This window comes from Glandiceps talaboti, chromosome 3 (genome assembly GCF_964340395.1).
Source record: "Glandiceps talaboti chromosome 3, keGlaTala1.1, whole genome shotgun sequence".
Lineage (NCBI taxonomy): Eukaryota > Metazoa > Hemichordata > Enteropneusta > Spengelidae > Glandiceps > Glandiceps talaboti.
In genome coordinates, this window is record NC_135551.1 from 8,988,439 (window position 1) to 9,011,942 (window position 23,504).

Below are 23,504 nucleotides of genomic sequence, written 5' to 3' on the forward strand. Positions count from 1 at the left end.
CGTCTCTATATTAATAACGTGTAACTTTTAAGGCCATCCAATACACTGAACCCTGTGTAAACTCCATATATAATAACATACACCTTGGCAAAATGAAAAAAATTCTCAGTCCTTTAGATGTCTGTTTTGTCAGGCTGTACACATATAGATGACCTTACACTACAAGAACAATGGCGTCACAAACAAACTTACGATGCTCCTGTACAATCCACGTTTGAAACGCTTTCTCCCTCTTGCTTCAACACCATCTGGGTCAAGCACCCTTAATCTAGCAGCTACAGAATCTCTACGATATGAAAAATGATAAAGATGTACATGCAATTAATTGTTTTATTTAACTTTTTAACTAAGATCCATCAACAGAGACATAAATAAACGTACATCTACTACCCCATGGCCTACCTTAACTTGCATAAACATGTTAGCAATGATCAAAACTCTGTATTTGTGATAATCAGCCATAGTGGTAGGTTGAAAAGTTGAATGGAATGGTAAGTACATTAACTACATCAGGATAATGAGCTATCAAACTTAATTGCATGGAAACATTTAAGTTGTATTTCTTTTTAAGGCGACACCACATGGCTCTGTACCCACATCTTGACCCTGAACCATTCAATTCATGCTGAAAGGTGAAGTATAAAAGGATAAATATCTATATATGATGAATTCATGTATCCTAATAAAAAATATTGTTAGTTTTGAAAAAAGGGTACAAGTGAGAAATTTAAACTCAATGAATATGTGTGTACAAGTATTTAAAATGTGTTGAAAGGAACAATGGGTAAAAACTCACCAATATGGCATTATTTATGTCGTCATCACTGGATCGTGTTGTTCTGGCCAACTTCAGTTTTTTTGCGGTATCTAAGTTGTCTTGGGCTAAATTAAATCATTTTTTTTGTTAATTGTTAAGTATCAATTTGAACATTAATGTCTACTTAGTATATGTCACCAAAAGCATTAAAAAGAATGATAACTGATTGATCTTAATATGAATTATACCTGGGATACTTGTCTGTGTTGGAACATCTTATTTTGTACAATGTACAATCTCGGTATAATTTGGTAATAAATAAGAATTATACACAAAGAATATAAATCATACCATTGATAGAACTTAATAAATGACAAGTTTGTCACTGAAATATACAGATATCACAATACCAAATAACTAATATTCTTTGTTCCTGACAGGTGTTAAAATTGTTTTTCATTTCATTACATAAATTGGGTATTCCCACCTTAGATAGATGCCATGGAACATATCAAGAAATGCAATTATATGGTATGCTGAATATCCAGCTTGCCAGAATGCTTGGATTGCATCATTGTCTATGAAAGATGTAATAAAATGAAGAGTTACAGTGACATATCTTCTGGTTAATTTTTGAAGTAATTAAGTAACTATTAAACTAACTATTTCATATAGACTTCTGAACTACCGTGCTTTAATTAACTGGGTAGATTACTTGATAAGAAACAGTGTATATATACAATCACTTATTGATTCATTGATTAAAATAGTATTTTTAAGTTTTTATCATTAATACATATCACTACATGCACACAGCACATGTACGTGTACGCACTGTAACATTGATACTGACCATTGTTGAAGTGTTGCCGAAACACTGGTTCACTCATGGTATCTGCAATGAATAAAAAATCCATAATACATAATAATGACATGTTCTGCAGATTCTTTAAGACATAGGCATGATCTGTCCATGACATGAAAGGGGTGATCGGTATGTGTTTAAAGGTCAATGTATTATCGGCTCCACACATTGTCTTCGAAAAATAAGTAATCATATAACTTGAACAAATTTTACCAGTCAAGGAAAGGGGACTATGGTGCAGTGTCTAGACGACAAGCCAGGTCACCGAAAGTGGTACTCAGTCTAGTCCTGTCGGGGTCAATATTTAAATAAATAAATAAATAAATAACAAACTGTACATTTGTTTGAAGTGGTGGGAGGGGAGTGAAGATCAGTGTAACATGTGTATGGTTACGTTATTCTCTTTTGGAGGATGTGTGGCCCTGAAAGGGGCCGTTTGGTTTGGTTTGTGTAATGTCTACTCAGCAGTAATAACCGTAAAACCTTGGTTCATCACCATCTCCTTAGCTCTGTCGAAGTTTGCTGGTTTCACGAAAAAAACAATATTGCATTCTTGCACGACGCCAAGCCGTCGACAATGAAAGCAGGAACGGCCTTTGACTTGATGTAGTATCGGCTGTTTGAAGAAAGACGTGCATCGATTACTCTTGAAAGCAAACGAGCAAAGTCCCTCTTCAATTGCAAGTGACCGAGAACTTGCCGTGTCGCCTGTCGGACTTTACAGTCATGATTATTGGTTTCTTCGCGAAAAATATAGTAAGTCTTCGACGTTAATAACGTACCTCTGTAGTGTAACGGTACATGCCAACTGCATACATCTCCCGGACACATCTTCTTTACTACGATCTTTTGAATGATGGGATGACAAATTTGGTGTAACACGTACAGCTAGTAGCTCTGTCACTGAGTATGAACACGTACGTGCATAACCATGAAAACGTGTATGATAGTCTTTTTTTTTTTTCATTTCCCGCCGCTTTCCTTTGAGTAGTCGTGTGCACGATAGCTCGCCATTGTTATATCATGTAACTTATACAAACTTTAAAAAAGCACTGGTGAGATTTTTTTTAAACTTCAATAAAGATAGTTTATAGTACGGCTTGACCGATTTTGCAAATCAGGGGCCTTGATTTCGGTTGGTTATATGAAGCCATGACCCGCTCTTTCTTAGGGGTGTGACCTAGATCAAAAGAATTATAAATATGCATGAAACAAATTTCTCTCAGCACTCAATTTGCATGCAACAAATTACACAACATTTTGAAACATTTTAACAACACAGTTTATCCCGCCCAAACATTGCAAATATATATTTATGGGTACAAATTTTCAACAATTAAAAATCGAATGAAATCGTCATTTTTTTACTGGAACGTTCCACACATACAGCTGCCGCTGACTCTAGATACAACTGGGTAATATGTGTGTCCGTCAACGTGTCAATCTGCCATGACTTTCACTCGATGTGTGATGCGGTCCAGTTTGTGGCTTTGTGTGTTCGCTGTCGTACTTTCTTGTCCAGGCTCTTCTTTACAAACTGCGAATTGGACAATGGTGTTGAAAATCTGTCGTTTGATGTGACTGATGAAGGATTGCACAGTGATTCTTTTCGTAGTGAATCTAGTTGCGATAATGTTACATCGTCCCAATCGATTTTAAGATCGCGTGAAGCTTCGTCTGAATCCCTGTTTCCAAAAAAATAAATTCGTTTGTCGTGATGTGTTACAGATGTTGACGGAGCCGGAAAGGGGAAATATCGAGAATAAAAATGCGCAAAAACGAACTGGGACACTTGCAACATTTGTAGCAAAAAAATTCACTTTTCGATAAAAGGTTTCAAAAGATCCGTTTGAGCCAATCACGCTGTAGTATACATTACTTAATTTGTGAATTTTATGAATATTTAGAAGGGAACCCCCCTAAATTCTGCGTTCATGCCGTAATTTGCATGTGAGGTTATAACATTTGAGCCATGTATTTGCTGGTTACATGACCCCTACCAGGCATTGCTCATGGTACTCATGGATTTCCCCGCAGTGTCGTTATCGTTTTGCATGCCAAGTATACACGGTACCGACGCACATTTTATAATGCATTCATAACTTACATAATAACATATTTGTAAATAAAAAATAGAATTAAAAGAAAACACATTTCATTAACATTTAGTTGTTTCAACCTTATTTGGTTTTTTTTTTTCTGCTGTGCTTTTATGCAAGTACGTATTCGATCGATTATTTGTTTATTTGATTTCTCCTCCATTAGCGTGTTGAATTCGTCATCAGCTAATTCTAGCTTTACTCTTAATGATGATGTGGCCTTTCTATATTGGTGAAGCAAATGTTTTCTTTATGATGTTTACCTCATATGTGGTAAACGATCTTCTTTGATGGGGTGTCTGTAGGGAGAGTATGTTGACAAAACTGAATCAAGTAACTATGTATGTATGTATGTATGTATGTATGTATTTATGTAGTGGGTATGTATGTATGTATCTATTTTAACTTAAGATAAATACTTACCAAATCTGCACTATATAGAGAGTAGCTCCCTTCATCAATTACGCTGGTATGACAACTTTTGTCATTGTTGTCAGCATCGTCACCATCAGAATGATACTTTGGCACAATACATTTATCTTATTGTCATTTCTCAATCTGAAATGAAATGATAATAATAATAATAATAATAATAATAATAATAATAATAATAATAATCAAATTGTAAACAAACAAGTAAATGAATATATAAACACACAAACAAACAACCAACCAACCAAACAAACAAAGGTACAAGTGTATGTTATTTTTTTCATACGTATTTTTCCTTTCAGATGTTCATAGCCAACACTTTTAAACATACAATCATCAGTATATACTCTCTCCAGCAATTCGTACACATGTAAATACTCAATCGCATCATCGTCATCACAAACTGATTGCAGACGATGATATTTAAGAACATCGTAGTTGAGGCATAGGATTTGAAATACAATGTAATTTTCCTATGCATGTCAAACCCTCCTTGTGAGGAGCAGCGGAAACTTCTGGTAGGGACTGGACATAAATAACAGGGGATGTACGTGGCTAATAGAATCCCACACCCCTAAGGGCTGAGATGGAATATTGCACACGAGTTGGGAAATTTTTGTCTGACACGAGCCGCAGTGAGACAACAATTTCCCAACGAATGTGAGATATTCCATCTCTGCCCATTGGTGTGTAGGATTCTTTTCTCATGTCCCTTTTTATGGTAGGAAAACAATTTAAAACCCGGTTATTACTGATTGAATTAACTAGACCAAGGAGGTCTTTGCTCTGTGTGTGTGTGTGTGTGTGTGTGTGTGTGTATGCTTTGTGTAAGTCACATTCATAACAACTGATTCCAGACATCAAATATTGAGATCAAGGCTTCATTGACCTATATACCAAAGTGACTACTTGTAAAGTTGTAATACTAGACAAGCTAAATTTGTAAACATTAGTTAATTTGTTGCAATATTTATACACACAGTATGACCGAACATTTTTTTGTTGTTGCCAGAGCTCGAGAGGCACACGACGCGATGGTTCATTTTCAAACATCATGACCGTATATAACCCAATGCATGAATGTTTACAATTATTTACTAGTAACATGTACATGTTTATAAAATATCAAATTTGAATCCATTTTCGAGGTCATCGGGGATAAAGCAGCAAAACAGCTCTGACGACTTGTAGTCGAATGCGGGAGTCGACTCGTTGGCATTTCTCCCGGGCATTTCTCTGGTTGCGGTACGCAGTACCCGCGGTGACCCGATCATTATGAAGTCTACGGCTGTTGTGAGCTGGTTTGAACGCGAGTTATTTTTATCTGTAGTGCTGTCTCTAAGGGTGAACAATCGATATGTTCCGATTGGTTTAAATTCTCCGATCATAACAAAAACATGAGAATCCTACCTAATGTGCCGCCAATATTTATCATCTTCGAATCAAAATGAACTTTATGCATGCCAGGTCTAGATTAGGGGGACGACACTTCACGCATCCACTGGTTTATTAAGGGGTCTGCTAAATAGTGCCTAAATCCCGACCAAATTTTTGTCCAACATGAATAAAAAACAAACACATTAATATTGTAGGCCAAGATGTAATTTTATAACATCATGTTTGTATTTTAGGATGGATTTGTAATATTGGATCAGTGTTAGATTATCTCACCCCCACCCCATACACCCCTATTTTAGACACGCGTAAATGCCAATCATTAACATATTTGTCATAGAATACACATACTTGAACATATTTAAATGCTCTATGCATATAATACAATTCCGAATTGATGAAATAACTCATGTCACTTTATCTTTCACCTCGTGTTAAACTGACAAAGTTGATAGCGTGTATTTTGATTCCCGGCTATGATTTATGCATCTGTTTCCTGGCTGATATATGGTGTTGATACAATTCAATTCAAGTTCAATATAACTTTATTTATCCCAAATTGGGTAATTAACATTGGCGGCTGTGAAAACAGACATAGCTATATAAAGACAGTAAGTAAAATCATAAAATCTATAAAACATCACACATCACAAACACTAACTTAAAAGGTACACATCATTTAAAAGCCGCTCTGCAGTTGGAATAAAGGAATGTTTGCATCGCGTTTGACCAATCTGATTAAAAGCCGATCGATTAGTCGGCTAATCGTTCATTGCTATTTTACCTTCGTTATTTGCCTGAATTTGACCTTCTTGGTACATGTTTACATTTTTTAGCCTGATCGCCTCCTCTACATCTGAACTGACGCACATGCAAACGAATTTCTGCTCAGTGAGACACACGGCAAATCAGGTTGCGTCTTACTCGTCATGGACATACATGTACGCATTGTTTATCACTGCGTACATGTATTGAATATCAATGGTTCTGCCCTGCGTTGTTGATTTGCGTATCGGTTAGTTTCCGTAACGATAAAGTTCATCACAGCACCGGTAAAGACAACACAGTTCCAAGACACTCATGTTGTGACATTCATGAGAAATACCAACATTTTCATCAACAAAATTAATGTCATCCCAGGTCTCAATGTCACGAGTTCACTCATCGATATCCCCATTGGTACTACTGTTACTGCTACTTGCAGGTGCAGGTGACGGAGGGCCTGAATCGATGTTATCTCCACCAGTGTCAGATACCTGGCTGTCAGAAACCTCGAAGTCCGAACCAACTTACAGCCAGATGAATCATGACGGTTTCTTACTAGTCTAGCCAGGGGTAGGTCATCGTCGATGTCAGACTCGGTAAAACCATAAAATGATTCGTTACTACTTTCACAAAAAATATCAACAATACGATTGCCATCCTGATTACTGTCACTCAACGCCGCCATTTTTAAAATTTCACGCAGCTTCAGTCAGAAATAGGACGTGTACGTCGAATCAAAACAAACAGCTGACGACCTGATAAACATTCAGTTACCTGCTATGTCGTATCACAAGGAGATCAGGCTCATTTAGTTCTGTTTACAAATATAAACAAAACAAATAAACAAGTAAACAAACAAAATAAACCGACAAATGAGTAGATACATACATGAGTAAATGACAACAAACCAACGAACAAACAAACCCTGCCCCCCCCCCCCCCCCCCCCACCGAAATGGTCACATATGGAAATAACCCACAAGGGTTGACTGATCAACAGCCATACCCAGAAGCGGGTACTATTATAATTTTCATATCCGAAAAAAAATTCCATAAATTGACTTCAGATCTGTCACAAATCCACCTCGCTAGAACAAATATGCTTAGAACTCACATTTTTACCAGGCGAAATTGACAGCAAAATGAACAGAAAGGCTGTAAACTGGTGTCTTTCAAATCTGTTCCAGACGTCTGGAAATGTTCAGCTTCTTTGTGACACAGTTCAAATGTACGTAGAGGATTTTCACTTGAAAATACATGACCATTTTAAAGACTGGTATTTGGGTAACTACTATCACTACTTCAGATAGTGTAATCATGTCTGGCTTCATTTTCTTGTTTCTCGTCATTGCCAATAATAGATCATCTGAAATGTACCTTGCATACTTCTGCATGGCACACTATGTACCCATGACCTAGTAAAACAGTAGATCAAATTATAATTAGATTTTGGTACTATGGAAGTGTATAATATTTGGTTATGTGGTGTATCATAAATTAAAAATTTAATAGTGCACATACCTTCCCTCCTGTTTTCTGCCTTCGCATTCTTTTGCACTGAGTGCTACCTTTCCTACACAATTATGTTTAAAGTGAGGTGTTTTGTTTTCAAATAAAAGGGGAAGACACTATAAAAATATCTTTTAAATTTTTCATCAAAGCACTTGAACCTATCCATATATTGAAATAGAGATACATGTACTACTACCACATACATACAAACAGGAATGAATCCTACACTATGCTTACAAGTTACGTTTGAGTAAGCGCCACCCCCACCCCTCAAAAAAATGTTTTTGATCAGGACAGTTTGTCGATTTTGTCTAAAGTGGTGCAATGTGATTGTTCTCTATTTTTTCACTCAATCTACTACATGTATTTATGACAGTGTTGTTTTTATTTAGTACTTTATCACACCATGGTTTTGACCAAGTATAATACATATTATTTCCTGACCCAAATTACACATTTGGTCCAATACCTTTCATGTGAATGACGCACAAACTAGATAGGCCACTACCAGAGGCTAAGAAAATATTGAACAAACAGAACTTAACTTAAAGTCATTTACATGTGCTCCATGGACACACCCAGTCTAGATGTTGCGCAGGAGAGTATTTCCTTGGCAGCCACATCAATACTAATGTGACATTGTTTAGGTACATACTTATAGGTATTGCAATTATATGTTATAAAAATATTGACAATTAAATTACAATAGAAAGGGTTTATACATAATGGAATTGAACTAAATTTTCAGATTTTACATGCCATTCATATCACAACTATTTTTATGTAACTTACACAGTGACAGAACATCTAAAATGAATTACCTATCAATCATCAACTGGTATTCAACAAATTATGGGCAGAGGCTTTCAAGCAGACCAAGGTGAAAGAGTATATAAAAGAAGGACTAAAATGTTTTAGAAAAAGGACAACAGTAGGATATAATACAAGAATGAAAGTAAGATGTATAACATGTCAAAGACCTATATTTACCAAGAGTCTGCCTAATTTGCATTACAAGCAGGCAGTGGTGTAACTGTAGTAGCCCAAACACATGGGAGTATTGTGGAGTTAGCATTAGTGAAATTAATAATCTTGATTCAATTCTCAATAAAATTAACAGCTTATTTATCCAGATCACTTTTCTCAACATAATTTCAAACATTCACATTAATATGTATTTTAATTTCATACATCAACAATCACACTGACTAAAAACTAATGTATATATAGGCACACTCTGTGAGAATCTGCAATGAATACTCGCTACTCCTGCATAATAACCGATATCCTTCCACATTTATTTTGTTTTGATTTAAATTAAGTAAAACGAGTAAGAGAAAGTAGGGAACAAGGAAAGAGTAAGATTTTCAGGAAGAAATAGGAAAAAATTGGTATAAAGTTGAAAATTTGTCATTTTTAAAAATTTCTTAATTAATTCACGGTTTTAGTATATTATTCTACTTACTGGAGTGGACTGAAAGGCTGGTGAAAGAAGCCGGATGTGTGGTACATTAAAAAAATAATGTCCCCAGTTCGGTATTATTTTGTGTTTATGGTATGTACCAAGACAAACCGTTGTAAACATACTGGCGTATACATAATTGCGGTGGATTCAAATCTTCATTCCACGCACATACCGTTCGACACCAGCAGATGTTGTAAGGACACACTATTGGACTTACTTCAACTTATCAGGTTACAAATTTAGAGCTCTACTATAGATCTGATGATTGATTTTTGTAGTGATCTCGGATGCAAAAATCCCTTTTCTGGCCTTTCAGGAACATTTCCACTTCTTTATCTCCCCGTTAAGGATAGACAATGAAACCTACAAAAGATTGACAAAGTATAACAGTTGCTGTACATGTACATGCATTTTTCTACAGTATTTATATTATATAGGCATCACATTTTATGGTTAAAATGGTTCACATATATATTGCTAACATTTACAATAAAGTTAGCTAAGCTTAAGTGGAAAACTTTGCTTCACTGAGAAAAAAAATGGTGTTATTTTTCCTTTTGGTCAAAGTGTAATTTACAAAGCATCTTCGGAGATTTGTTAACATGAACAAAGCAGAACAATACTCACCATTAAATTATGAGGAGGGTCACTCTTCTTATATGAATGGTAACATTTGGCCTCTATGTTTATGTTGCCATCATCATTTACTTGTACTGTTCAGAGAAAAAAATAGAAATTATACCTGTTATATATTCATGGTAAATTATATATATTAATTAACTGAGAATTTTAGAAATATATAAACACAAGTAATAGCACGAGAAAATGATATTGTCCCGGCGTCAAACACAGCCGTAACGGTTAATACCAAAACATACCTTCGAATTTGTGTATGTATTCTTCGATAAAAAAATGTGTGCCCTCTCTAGAGTCTTCACTGGTGTTTTTGATGAAGTTTCGACAAACAGTTCCCCGTACGAAATACTTGGAAAGTTGAACAAGCACCGTGTCCATCGTCTAGTAGACTCCGCCATGATTGCCACAATGAAGACGACGTTTCCGACAGCGAACAATCGATTAACTTAGTTTCTGACATGCGCAGAATGTAAACAGATTGTGACGTAAAATGACGTGTAAATATCATTGACCCGCCCTTGATCTAGGTCACCGTAGTATCCAATATCAACGAATCACTAGGCATTCATGTCGCGAAGCTCTCATTCGTTGCTATGTAATTTTATCCAATAATAATAATAAATTTTATGATTGATTAATTGAAACTATCACTTGACCCTTCCCTTAGCTTTGCTGACGTAAAATTTCCCGCTCTTACTCAATAAATATCGAAAATCTTCGACCGTACGTCAGACAATGAAATACATATATATACCTCAAAATACATATTTTAACATTGTACATAAATAGAAAAAAGAGTGTATTTACCCTTGACTGGAAACATCTCAACACTGAAACCGTGTGGGTCATCTTTGTTGACAAATTCCTATGGCTTAGGCCTACATGTATTTTTCTCTCTTAGCTCCATTTTGGCTGAAAGAATTGAGACAATGTATGAAATACAACAAAAGACAGAGTAGACAAGACATAAATTGCATTTAATGATACAAACTTGTTTTCTGTACATTTTATAGTAAAAAGCAACCTTAGGGTAACTGGTTATTCCTAAAAACCTTGCGCACGGTAACCAGAGTGCAGTCTTGCATTTTTGAAGTTATAAAAACCATAGCCCATGTCGAATCGTAATGTTTTGTGTAGCTATACTTGTGTCATTATTTTGCCAAACCGCTTTGCTAAATATTCTCGCATTTAGTAGTGATGATTACAATATGTTTCATTATGTATACTGATATTTCCATTTCGAAAACGGATATTGTGACGAAAATGCAAAATTACCCTGTAAAGCTCTGTTATAGCTTCTAAATCGAACGTGTAATTAGCATTATTAATATTATGTCGGTAATGAAGCTATGTCGCAAGAATGTAAGCTTCATATATTTCCTGTAGTTTGGTACACATATTGAATATATACTCTGGTCGTTCTACTTCACAACAACGCATGTCTACATCACTGGTTCTGCTGTGTTCGAAATATGAGTCAAAACGTCCAAAATTGCCATAACCTTCCATAATTTTTCATTGATGTTACAGGCGCTGGTATAATTATTAAAATATTTTTCTTCATCCACCCGGAAAATGCTCATGACATAAGGGTTTTTACTGCTCGTCTATCGCCCCGTAGCGACAAAGACCCCTTAAGTCACTAGAACTTTCTATTTTCTTTGCCTGAACAAAGAAAAAATTAGGGAATGACATCTAAAAATATCTTGCGAATGCTACTTTCATAATTCATATACAAGTTGTTTGAAAAATGTATTCATGGTGAGCCAACGCAGGAGTCTGTTAAAGCTTGCTGGTGTACCTTTTTGTTAAACGAGTCATTTGCTCGTCCCATTTTATTGAATGAGTACCATTATTAATTATCAGTCAAGTCTCATTTTATTGAATGAGTCATTCCTTAGTCCCATTCTTAGCAGGAATATTGCACACCGACAAACTGAACATATTCCGTCAAAATTTTGTATAAAGGTGAGTATTGATGGCATAGAAAGAGTCATAACATGTCTTATTCAGGAGAACATTCCACTGCACTGATGAATACAGTGTGGCATCACATCAGTTTGGAAGTTGAGTTTAAAAAGTAGATAGAAATGAGCAATGAATTTTGAGGTGATGGTGACTGATATTTGTTATTTACACGAATTTGGGACTTTCTGTACCACGTATATTAAAGTAAATTTCGGTCTTTCAAGAGTCACTGAAACGAACAACAGATCAGAGAACACAGGTATCAATATCTTGATTGTTATTTGGCATAACTACATTATCAACGACTCTCCTTTGACGAGAACATCGCCAATAACCTCAGTATTTGGCCCATGAATGTTGATAACCATACAACCTACATCACTAAATTGATGCTGCTGTGAACTGTACATGTACACACAGCTTTCACCAATTTAGCTACTTTGTCATAATTGTATAATATCATAACTAGCCAAGCCTATAAGCTCGCGCAAGGTATATTCATTTCGTGATTTTATTTGACATCTTGCAACAATTTTCATAACTTTAAGATGATGACATATTTCACCAGAAAATTTGGGTTAAGGAGAATATGTTACTATGATATTTGGCATTTTACCATGCATTGCACTTCACAGGCGTGCCCTTCTCTATAACAGACCCAGACTTTACATACTATACTGCCTTCCAGATTGGACTCTCATGATGATAATGTTGTTTGATTCTTAATTAATTCAAAACTCTATCCATTCTAAACCATCATCTTATTTGTATTCATATATGATGAAGGAGTGTTTAAACACAAATATCACATTTTATGTGTAATTGTTCAAAAGTTCATGTCATATAACTTCATTTGAGTTCTCGGCTAAAACAAGGACTAAAATGCAGAGAGTATATTTTAATTCATGTTAATAATTTTGTTTAATTTCATTTTAAATCATTACTTGCAACTTATTTTCTCACTTCAACAAACATAGTAGTCTCCATCTATGAAATAAAAAACACAACTGAATAAAATAAAATAAATTTCAATGATTTTTTTTCATATCATATATTAGAATTGACAGTGCAGTGTGTAATTGCAAAGTGACTTTATAATTATAACAACAAATTACAGGGCAGCATCTGATTGTTATCCCCTGAATATATTTAATATTTACAGTATAAATTAGAAATATCGTGTCTCTGGTCAAATTTCTCAAAATGTGACAAACTGTTTGTCACTTGCACATTAAAGGAAAATAAACACCGTGTCAAAAAACTCTTATCTAGTACCCTTAAGGGTTATAATACAGTATAGAACTTAGAAGCATAATTTAAACTTACAAATGTATTCAGTTTCTAATTCTTACAGCATGCAATGACTATGTACTGCTGGTATCTCACGTTATAATAATTACACTGATAAGAACATATAAAATTTGATAAATATGAAGTTCAAACTATTATTTATATACAGTAATACAATATATTAATATTATTTTTTTTTAATAATCTTACAATTGTCATATATTACACATTGAAGTACATAATTCATTACAACACAAAAATAAACAGTTCAAGAAATGGCCAAATTGTACTTGAGGTTTGTATAAGAGAAATCAACAGCTGCATGAAAGTGAATATCATTTGAATGTTTAAATAGCACTATTAAAATGTAATTACTATTGACACTGGTTATCATTGAAGAATTCCATCAAAATAAAACTGATAACACAGAAAATTTGATACATATGAAACACTAAATATGAAGTAATATACACCAATCTAGCATACATTTATGCATAGTGCTATTCATAACATTTTTCGAATAACTCTCCACAAACTTTACATAAATTAATAGATAAATGTGATTCAGAATATATATGGATGTGAAATTTGGGGAGTAGAAAAGTACAGTGATAGGACTCCAATTGAAAAATTAAAACATTAAATTATGTAAGATGCTACTCCATGTTAATCAATCAGCAAGTAACTTGGCTGTAAGAGGGGAACTTGGCAGACATCCGCTGTCAAGTTTTATTAATAAGATGATTATAAAGTACTGGAAAAGAGTCTGCACTAAAAAAGAAAACAGTCTTGTACATGAGGCTGTAATGTATAACACAGATAATAAAACAACTTGGGCAACCAATATTCAGAAAATAAGTGGGATTGAAAACCTCAAGACTTTTTGGAATAATAATTCTCCACAAACTTAACATAAATTAATAGATAAATGTGATTCAGAACATATATGGAAGTGGAAACAAGAAGTGAGAGCAGATAGGCCCTCTAACAGAGGGAACAATAAACTGCACACATATTGTAAATTTAAAACTGAATTTAAAATGGAAAGGTATTTGCAGGATATCAAAAATCATGAATATAGAAAATGTATATGTAAATTAAGTATAAGTAATCATAATCTCATGATTGAGAAAGGAAGACATTTAAAGATGAAACTTGAAGATAGAATATATAGAAAATGTCAAATGAGTAATAGAAGATGAAATGCATTATGTTATGATTTGCCCATACTACCAACACAATAGAAACAATTTATATAACACACTAACTATATTAAACCCAAACTTTACAAGTATGGCCGAAATCAGAAAATTTAATTTTCTTATGAATAACAGTAACGCTACACTACAGCTAGCAAAATATTACACCCCCTCAACTACATAAAGGTACTGAATATTGACATTTGATTTTTTTGAAGAAAAAAAAACTTTTTTGGTATTTATTTATTTTTTACTTTCAGCCATATGTATTAATGTGTCTTTCTGTTGTTTTTTTGTAACATGTAAAGTTTAACGATGTTTCTTTGTAATTGTATGTAAAAGTCCTTGTTTTGGCAATGTTCTTTTTAAAAAGAATTCGTCAATAAAAATGAATATGAATATATGCCGCAAGGCATATATTGAATGTATAGAAAATATCATCTAGGCCAGGTAAGTGTACTATGACAAATGTTAATTTTTCTAATTCCTTGCAAATGTATTTAGGTGCAATGTATCACCACTTAAGTCACTAAGTAATGAAATTGAATGAAGATATTGGTATTTCTGTTTGTTTGTTTTTTCTGAAAGTTGAGCAAGTCTTTCTACTTCCTTAGATCTTGCAAAGATTGTTTATGTTTTTGGTGCAAAGCATAGTCTGTCTTCATTTACCAAAACTGAAGGATTCCAGGCAAAATCAGGATCATTGTAAGGGGAGCCAGCAGGCTTTGCACGTGATAAAGATACAAACATTGCACCAGGATTTCTTAACTCAAATTGTTTTGTACCAGGATTTATAACAATGTATCTATTTGGTTGGTTTTCTCCAACAGTAAAACCCTGACAACTATGTATAGTTGTAGCCCAACCTAACCGCAATGGTATCTGTTTCCTTTTACAACATCTACAATAACACTCAACCCTTCTTTCAATTGGTACAATTGGAACCACTTTTGTATTCTCTTCAAGAAAGGGTGGACCTGAGTACGTTGGAAACTCTGGCTGATCAACTGGTGGTTTTCTGCCATTAACATATATGATGTCAATTACCTTCCCAACTGCTCTATTGAATAAGCCATACTTAACAGACAAATTTGCACTCAGTGAAACTTTAGCACCTTTGCAAAGAAACATAACCTTGTGTAGACCTGAACCCCTAGCACAGGGAATAGTGCCAACATGTGAACCTTTACAGACTGCATTTATCTTAGTAATTGGTACCTGCTGATTTAATTCAAGCAACCTGTGTATATTATGCTCATACTCTGCTGCATGAGTTGGGAAAATAAAGAGACCATCTTTATTCATTCGTTCCAGCAATTCATTACCATATGATATTTTAAGGTCGTTCTATTGGAACTTCTGTAACCACTGGGCTTGTGCAGGTGTTGTTGTATATGTCCGCAAAGAACTGAATAATTATTTGAAGTGCTCTTCACTTGCACTCTGTCTGACAATAGTATTTAGGGTAACAGCATCTTTAAATTCTTTCCACACTAACACTCCTCGCATAGCAGCTGGTGTTTTACCTTTACTTATGTACACTGGTGAATCTAAAACTGGGGGTAACTGAATGTCATCACCAAAGGACACTACCACTGGTAGGCCTCCCCACGACTCATCCTTATTAAATCCACAACGACATAAATAGTCTGCCCATCCTAAGGTTGTAGCCCCTATACGTGACCTGTCATCAAAGTGAAGAACTTTTACACCCTGGCAGTTCTTTAGCAACCCCTCACCCATCAAACCATATGGTGGTTTCATATCCTTACCTTTGAAGATTGTGGGAATTTTTAGAAAACTATGTAAAGTTACACCATAAATTATGTTTGCACTGTACAAGTTGGACAAAGCACTTGAACTGATTTATTTTATTTAAAAATTAATCTGATTGTTGTAATTAAACATTTAATAAGGTGTGACTATCCTGAGCCCGCTATTCCTGCAACATTAAGTCTTAATTTTGCAAATGTATCTGGTTTGTGTATGTAGTCAGATAATGTCTTTAATACCATATTGAATGCAAGTTTCTGGTCATCATTCTATAGAAACGCCTGTGATCAGAACGTCGTTTTATCAGTGTGGGCAATGAGAACTGGATTTGAAGGTGCCAAAAAAGTCTTCTTCTTATCACCATCAAAAAAACGTGTTTGATGTTATAACTGTATATAACGGTATTTCTCCTTTACCATTATGATTTTTTGTTATGATATGGCTGAAAACTACGACAAGAGCTTCGTTGAAAGTAGGTCAACAGAGGCAGATTTCAGTCTCTCACTGTGTGTCAAGACACCGATTCCGCGTCGTCATAGCTATAGAGTGATTTGATTGGTCCTCCGGGTATTTTCTTTGAACCATTCTAATATTTCAGAGGAGGTTATATCTTGATATGATTCTTTTCTACAAGTAGACCCTTCAAACGTCGAAATCGGGCAGGAAATAAAAAATCTAGAAACAAAATGGTTGAATGTGCTCGAAATACTGCAACAAGACACATTTTGATACATCTTTTTGGCCCATAAATTGATTTTATGATCATTTAATTGTCTTATTTTCATAATTAAATGAATATAATAAAATAGAAAACAGATCAGGACGTCCCCTATTCTCGAGGACAATTTTTCAGTGCTCAAATCTCCGGGTACTTCATTGCATGCAACGCACGCTGAAGTTTGGCGATAGAGTTCGAGTGGAACGTCCCTGTCACAGCTTTTGCTACCAGTTTTCCGGAAAGATTTTGGATATAGCGTTCTTTACACAGGAATTTCTTGATAATCAATGTGTGTAATGCCTTTTTTACTAGAGTCTGCACATACTCAATGCGATATGTTTATCACAGTATTCCGAAAATTCCGGTACAGTTGAGGGGTTTGAAGAGAAATCAAGGGTACTCACTGAAACTTCAAAAAACTCGGCAATTACAAGAAAAAAAGGAAAGGGAAATTGTCACGCAGGCACACAGAAAGATTCAGAGGGAGATACAAAAATCAAATAGTTAAAAGAGAAGAGTAAAACAGTTAATGAAAAAGTAAAAAAAACAAAAACATTGAGAAACATCTTGTACAGAAAAAGAATTGGATGCATCTACCGAACTCGCACAAACAACCCGTAAATTAAAAGATACAGAATCAAAATCCTTTCACTCAAGTTAGACAAAGGTAGACTACACTACTATACAAAGACACGTGCACAATGATGAGTCTAGCAATTGATAAAAATACAACAACTACATCTTAGAATAGTTGATCAAATTATGAACATGGACAACTATGTGATGTCTTGGATGGAGATGAAATAGAGAGATCTTGTGATGGGAAGTACAAAGATGAGGTTCGTGAAGTTATTATGGACTTGCTGGCGATGAATGTGTCCATGAACGCTGCTAATGGTATAAAACCACTTGGCTGAAAAAGTTGGCAAACAGCAATATTGGAAGGCTTCCCAGAAATGCTTCAAAACGTCGCCTGCTAACTGAAGCCAAACATATTGCTTTGATGCATGTTACTATTTCAATGTTACAAAATAACGTTAACTGGCTACACAAAGATGCCACTTCAAAATTCCATAGACATCACCAGGACTATCAAGTAACTCTTGCAACGGCGAGACCTTAAACATGGGCCTGCAAGAACTTGCATGTGGGACGGCTGGTGGAGTAATGGACCCCTTGGCAGTGCTTTTGTGTGTCATGTGTCATGGCATTTGATTATAATCGGGGGTTTAATATGCAGACACACTGAAATTGTCTTACAGTCAGTAATTTCATTTTTGCCTTCTTCCACACATCGAGACGTTCGTTCACATTATGTCCTTCACAATTGACTTTATAGTTGGTATTTAGGTTATACTTCTTCCGTGACTTCTACAATATCCCCATCACCTCAATCATAACGTACTTTTGTTAATGGATGTTTGGCAGAATAGTAGTGCACTGAAATGTGAGAGTTACAACTCAGATTAAGCTTGAAGCACTCACTCTGTGAACAATTTGTGTGTGTTGGGCACAAGCGTATCACTACATTATATATAGACCATCTCCAATCACCAACTGTAGCTGTTTATTCTCCTAATGTATTGTGTGGTTTCTTTAAAAGAATGAATACACCTACGACAAATGATAAAGTGGAAACAATGAGAGAAAAAAGATTAAATTGGATATCTTTCACTAATACACAAACACATTTATAATCACGTCAATATAATGATCATACCACACAATCTATTTGCTTTCAATTCACCCCTCATGCACTGTTAAGGGAGCCATCAGTTTCTTCGGCCGGGGGTGGGCCAATCCAACTCCACCCTCTGACAAATAAAAAAACCACAATGACCTCCCCCCATCTGTTGACAAGAAACACTTTTTGTTCAAACTTGTAAAAGACACTCTATTCTTAAAGCATAATACAGCACACTGCATAGTTAATGTTACACACACACACACAAACAAACACAATGATATTGACACATATACTTTGGAAGACAGTCTCAAAACGATGATCTAAATTAGCATAATATAAATACTGACTTGAAGTTAAAGAGTATGGTTTTAGAGAGCATACGTTTGCTTAGCTTGTCTGAATAAATCGGTCGAATTTAAAGGTTTAAATGTTAAATCTTTTAACTGAGCACAATTCAAGGTACATGTACATACTGACGTATCGGAAAGTTATGGCTTTGATTTTATTACGTGGAAAACTTCTGGACTTGATGTCTTTGTTGTTAAGGTAGCCAATACTTGAACGAAATACGAACATTTCAAACAACCTTTCTGTATTGTTGAATTGGACCGATTCTATTGCAGTCCGTTCATTTATTACTGGTGTATACGAGCCCCCCCCCCCCTATAGAGATACGCAAATACGTAATCATGTCTTGCTGATCGACTTCAAATGCATACCAATCCATCAAAAGTCTCCCTTTCTGAGAGTCGATACGCTAGTATTTCTCTCACTGCACTGCTTACTTCTGTATTTCGCCATCATGTTATCCAAAGACACCCACCCGAAATACTAGTAAAACTATTAAAGTGACAATATGGATTAGGATTTGGTATTTATTTTGGATTTTTAATTTATAAAACAATTTTATCATGGCTTCCTTCTTGAAAAATCAATCTAACATTGACAAAGTCCGTGTTCGTAATTCATGACATTACAAAATGCTAAAAGATGTGTAAAATGTTAAGGTTATTGTACGTACAATAACATTTTACACACATATTAATCTATTGTAATTTATAGAATTACAAACAAGGACATGGCATATCTTGTTTCACGTCAAGTAGGAAGCCATGATAAAATTGCTTTATATATTAAAAATCCAAAATATATACCAATCCTCATCCATATATGGTCACATTAAACAAAGCTTACCATGAATATGGTGAGGCACAAGTTGACTTGTCTTTATATACATAACTGGCCTCCTACAAACCATAGACGTAATTAGAAATAGTGTATTTACGGCAATGATGGCTAGTAACCCACAATGACATGACGAGTGGCGGAAAGCTACGGAAGTTGATGGAAAGAGTGTACTGTACAGTTAGTTATGATGGCTAGTGACGGACAATGTCCGGCGGTGGAAAGCTACGACAGTTATGGAAAAAAATAATGTATCTCTGCATTTTACAAACTTATCAAAGAATGGCAACTGGTCAGGTTTTGACTCCGTTTGCATACTTGTCTGTTTTCTTCATTTTTCAGCCAAAGGAAGGTGCGTGTTGACGTCAACAAAGTTGTTACTTTGCGCGGACTTATCTAATTCACCGTGTGTTGTGTGTGAGTGCTGTGGTCGAAAGTGAGTGTGTTCCACCATATACTACGTCGTTATCACCCATGACCTTCACCAATGAAGTACTCCTACTTTTAACAAAAAAACGCTCATCATCGAAGTTCAAAACGGCAGTAAGATTAACGACGTATTTATAAACAACCCCCTGATATGGACGATACTACGTGTGATTCTTCTAAACTCGATAAATCCGACTAATTGCCCCAATATTACTGAAAATGTTACTCCATGCAGAAAGTTCCTCAAACTTCCGCACATCGTGTAGTGGGAATGACTGATGGAGCACCGTCGTTGTTTGTATAGCCAGACTTCCCTTTTACAAAAAATGTGATATGTAGTGTAGAGGTGATGAAATATTTGGACATTAACTAAAAGCAGTTAGGACGAAATCAACCCGACTCTTAAAGAGCCACCTATTGGTTTGCACCGACATATTGACCTTAGGGGTCACACATCCTGGTATTTACCTGGTAATGGGTACCAAAATATTTACCTTAGGGGTAATCAAATACCCTGGTATTTATTTGATGGATATTAAAGAACCACCTGTTGATTGGTACAAATATATTGACATCAGGGTCACACATCCTGGTCAGAAATCCATGTGATTAGTTATAATCTTTTCATCAAATGTACATGTAGCACAGAGGTTTTGAAATTTCGTTAGTTGCATCGTAACTTGTGATCCCTAGTACCAGCTTGGGGTTACGCCAACACAGACCAGACGTTGAGTAGGTAGAAGTTCTGACCTGGGATCCACCGAGGCTTTATTGTCACCCATAATTGAACTTGAAACAATGTATGTAAACTTCATGAAAGCATTTGACACTGTGCCCCATAGAAGACTCAATAGCAAATTAACATCATACAGTATACCAGATCCTTGACTAGGATGGATAAGATCGTTCCTTAGTGGAAGAGTACAACAATTAGTTATACACGGTGAACCACCAGTACGGGATGCATGTAACAAGTGGAATTTCACAAGAAAGTTTGCTTGGACCTGTTTTGTTTGTACTCTATATCAATGACCTACCAGACGCTGTGCTGTCAGACATCTACTTATTTGCTGGTGACACTAAAACATCACAAACTATTAGTAATCCTCAGGACCGACATTTACCACAACAGGACCTCGACAGGTTAATGAAATGGTCAAATAAATGGCTTCTTCGTTTTCACCCAGAAAAATGTAAGTCCATGAGAATAGGATACTCAACAGAGGAAAGCGTTAATTACACATTGGAAATTGATGGAGCAAGAAAAGACCTTTCAACAACACATGCAGAACAGGACATTAGAGTACTGTTTGATCCGACATTCAAGCACATAAAAGAAAAAATAAACAAAGCAACTAGCATCTTCGCACTATTTAGACGAGCGTACATGTATCTGGACCAGGAGACGTTTTACCACTCTCCAAACCTATGGTGAGAAATCACTTTGACTACGCATGTCCTGTATGGAACACTGATAAACAAAAATATATTGAAATTATTGAAAATGTGCAAAGGAGAGCCACTAAAGAAGAAACTTAATTTACCAACTCTCGCATACAGGAGAATACGCGGTGATATGATTGAATTATTTAAATATTACATGGAGTATATGAAAATGTTCTAAAACTCAAGGCAGACTACACAACGAGAACCAGGCTCAGGGGCCACAACAAATAGTTATACCAAGAACACAACAAGTTGAACTTAAGAAAACAAACATTCCCAACTAGAGTTTTAAGTATCTGGAACAATTTACCAGCAACCATTATAAATGCACCCACTCTCAACACTTTAAAAAAAAACGTCTAGATAAACATTGGAAAGAACAAGACATCATATATTATTATAAAGCAAATATATCCAGGAACATTATAGAATCAACCATGAATGAAGATGAGACAGAGCTGACCATAGAGCCTATAGCCTGCGGTCAGAAAGACACGTAAGGTTACGTAAGGTAAGGTTGACCATCTGCTATTGAACGTCAGTTTGAAATTCGCCTGCCTTGATGATGTGGATGAAAGATAGCTGGCTGTAAGCATACACCGAACTGATAAACACGTAAGGTGCAGTTTCAAGGCAGAAAGGGAGACAGTGCTTATTAGAACTTCTGTTATCATACTCAATAAACCTTGGAACAGGCCCATTTCGCAGTATGTAGAACAATTGAAAATTGCTTCACCAATCAATGGCAATTACAGTAAACACAAAAAATTGTGTTTCTGTTTGACAAGTATGGCGTTTGTTTTCAAGTTTATTAAAAGAGAGATTTGTAAATATGAAAATAAACTGTGTAATGATAAACATATTACACAATCATATCAACTAAACAGACAACCACGTGGTTCTATAGTTGAATTTATAATGCTTTTATTGATACCAACACCAAGATGAAGAACACATGAAATAAAACCATCACCAATACAATGTTTTTAAATATCTGAAACAAGTAAAATGAAAATGAAGTTTTGCTATTTATGGTGAAGCATGATGTATTAAAAGCCACAGTAAGCCAATTTATATATTAATACTAGTTACAATGATAACCTTCCTTCAAACAATAGCATACTACATTTGTTAGCATAATATGAACGACACAAAACTAGTCTGAGACATTGAAAATGTGTCACATTTGTGTATGAATGAAGTTGACATAATCCATATGTTGGGTTAGTTGAATTTTAAACTCAGTGTTGATTACATTTATCTGATTGTCCCAAACACATAGTGGCTTATTAGTTAGAATATTTGAAGGGAAGGATACCAACCACTCATTTCTGTTGATGAGACTCGCTGGATGTGTCCTTTAATACAATGGTATGAATATTAAACCTGTTTATTTTAATTTCGACTGTAAAAATTAAGTTGATTCATGTGTATTGAACCTTTCTCTTTACAATAATCTAAGCCATTTTGCTGCTGCTATTGTCAACGGTCTGTCGGCTCCATGTATGATGCTCACAGCCAGATTTTAAGTGGAACATCTGAATTTGTTTTATGCCAACATCCATTGTAGACGTCCTATGAGTTGTACAACTTATTTCAAAAGTAAATGATAACATTTGAATGCCATGATTGAGGATAAAGTAATAACTTGTCTTTAAACGAAAAGATTTGATGTTATTAATTGAGAAAAAAAATTCTCCACGGTTCACATGATTTCGTTCCAAAATCTAAAGAGTCTGTTTTTTAACTTGGCAAATGGTCGATATTATGAATGTATAACTGAATCAATGAAATGGAGTATAATCATTGTGAGTTGAAGAGTGATATTGTGTATCGCGGAGATTTTCCTTGAATTGTGTCGTTTAACGGTGTCTTGTATACGTT

General features: G+C 35.2%; 2 protein-coding genes across 2 annotated transcripts; one reads left to right on the top strand and one right to left on the bottom strand.

The window, feature by feature from the left end:
* Positions 1-15,798: 15,798 nt before the first annotated feature.
* LOC144433000 (uncharacterized) lies at positions 15,799-16,146 on the bottom strand. The gene has a single exon (XM_078121312.1). It carries the CDS (start codon positions 16,144-16,146, stop codon positions 15,799-15,801), a length of 348 nt encoding a protein of 115 aa, XP_077977438.1.
* Positions 16,147-21,135: 4,989 nt separating this feature from the next.
* LOC144433001 (uncharacterized) lies at positions 21,136-21,609 on the top strand. Its single transcript, XM_078121313.1, has one exon. It carries the CDS (start codon positions 21,136-21,138, stop codon positions 21,607-21,609), a length of 474 nt encoding a protein of 157 aa, XP_077977439.1.
* Positions 21,610-23,504: the final 1,895 nt, after the last annotated feature.

What these genes read in the sequence shown, in the direction of transcription:
- LOC144433001 (XM_078121313.1), top strand. Translation starts at nt 21,136, where the DNA reads ATGCATGTAACAAGTGGAATTTCACAAGAAAGTTTGCTTGGACCTGTT.
- LOC144433000 (XM_078121312.1), bottom strand. Translation starts at nt 16,146, where the DNA reads ATGAAACCACCATATGGTTTGATGGGTGAGGGGTTGCTAAAGAACTGC.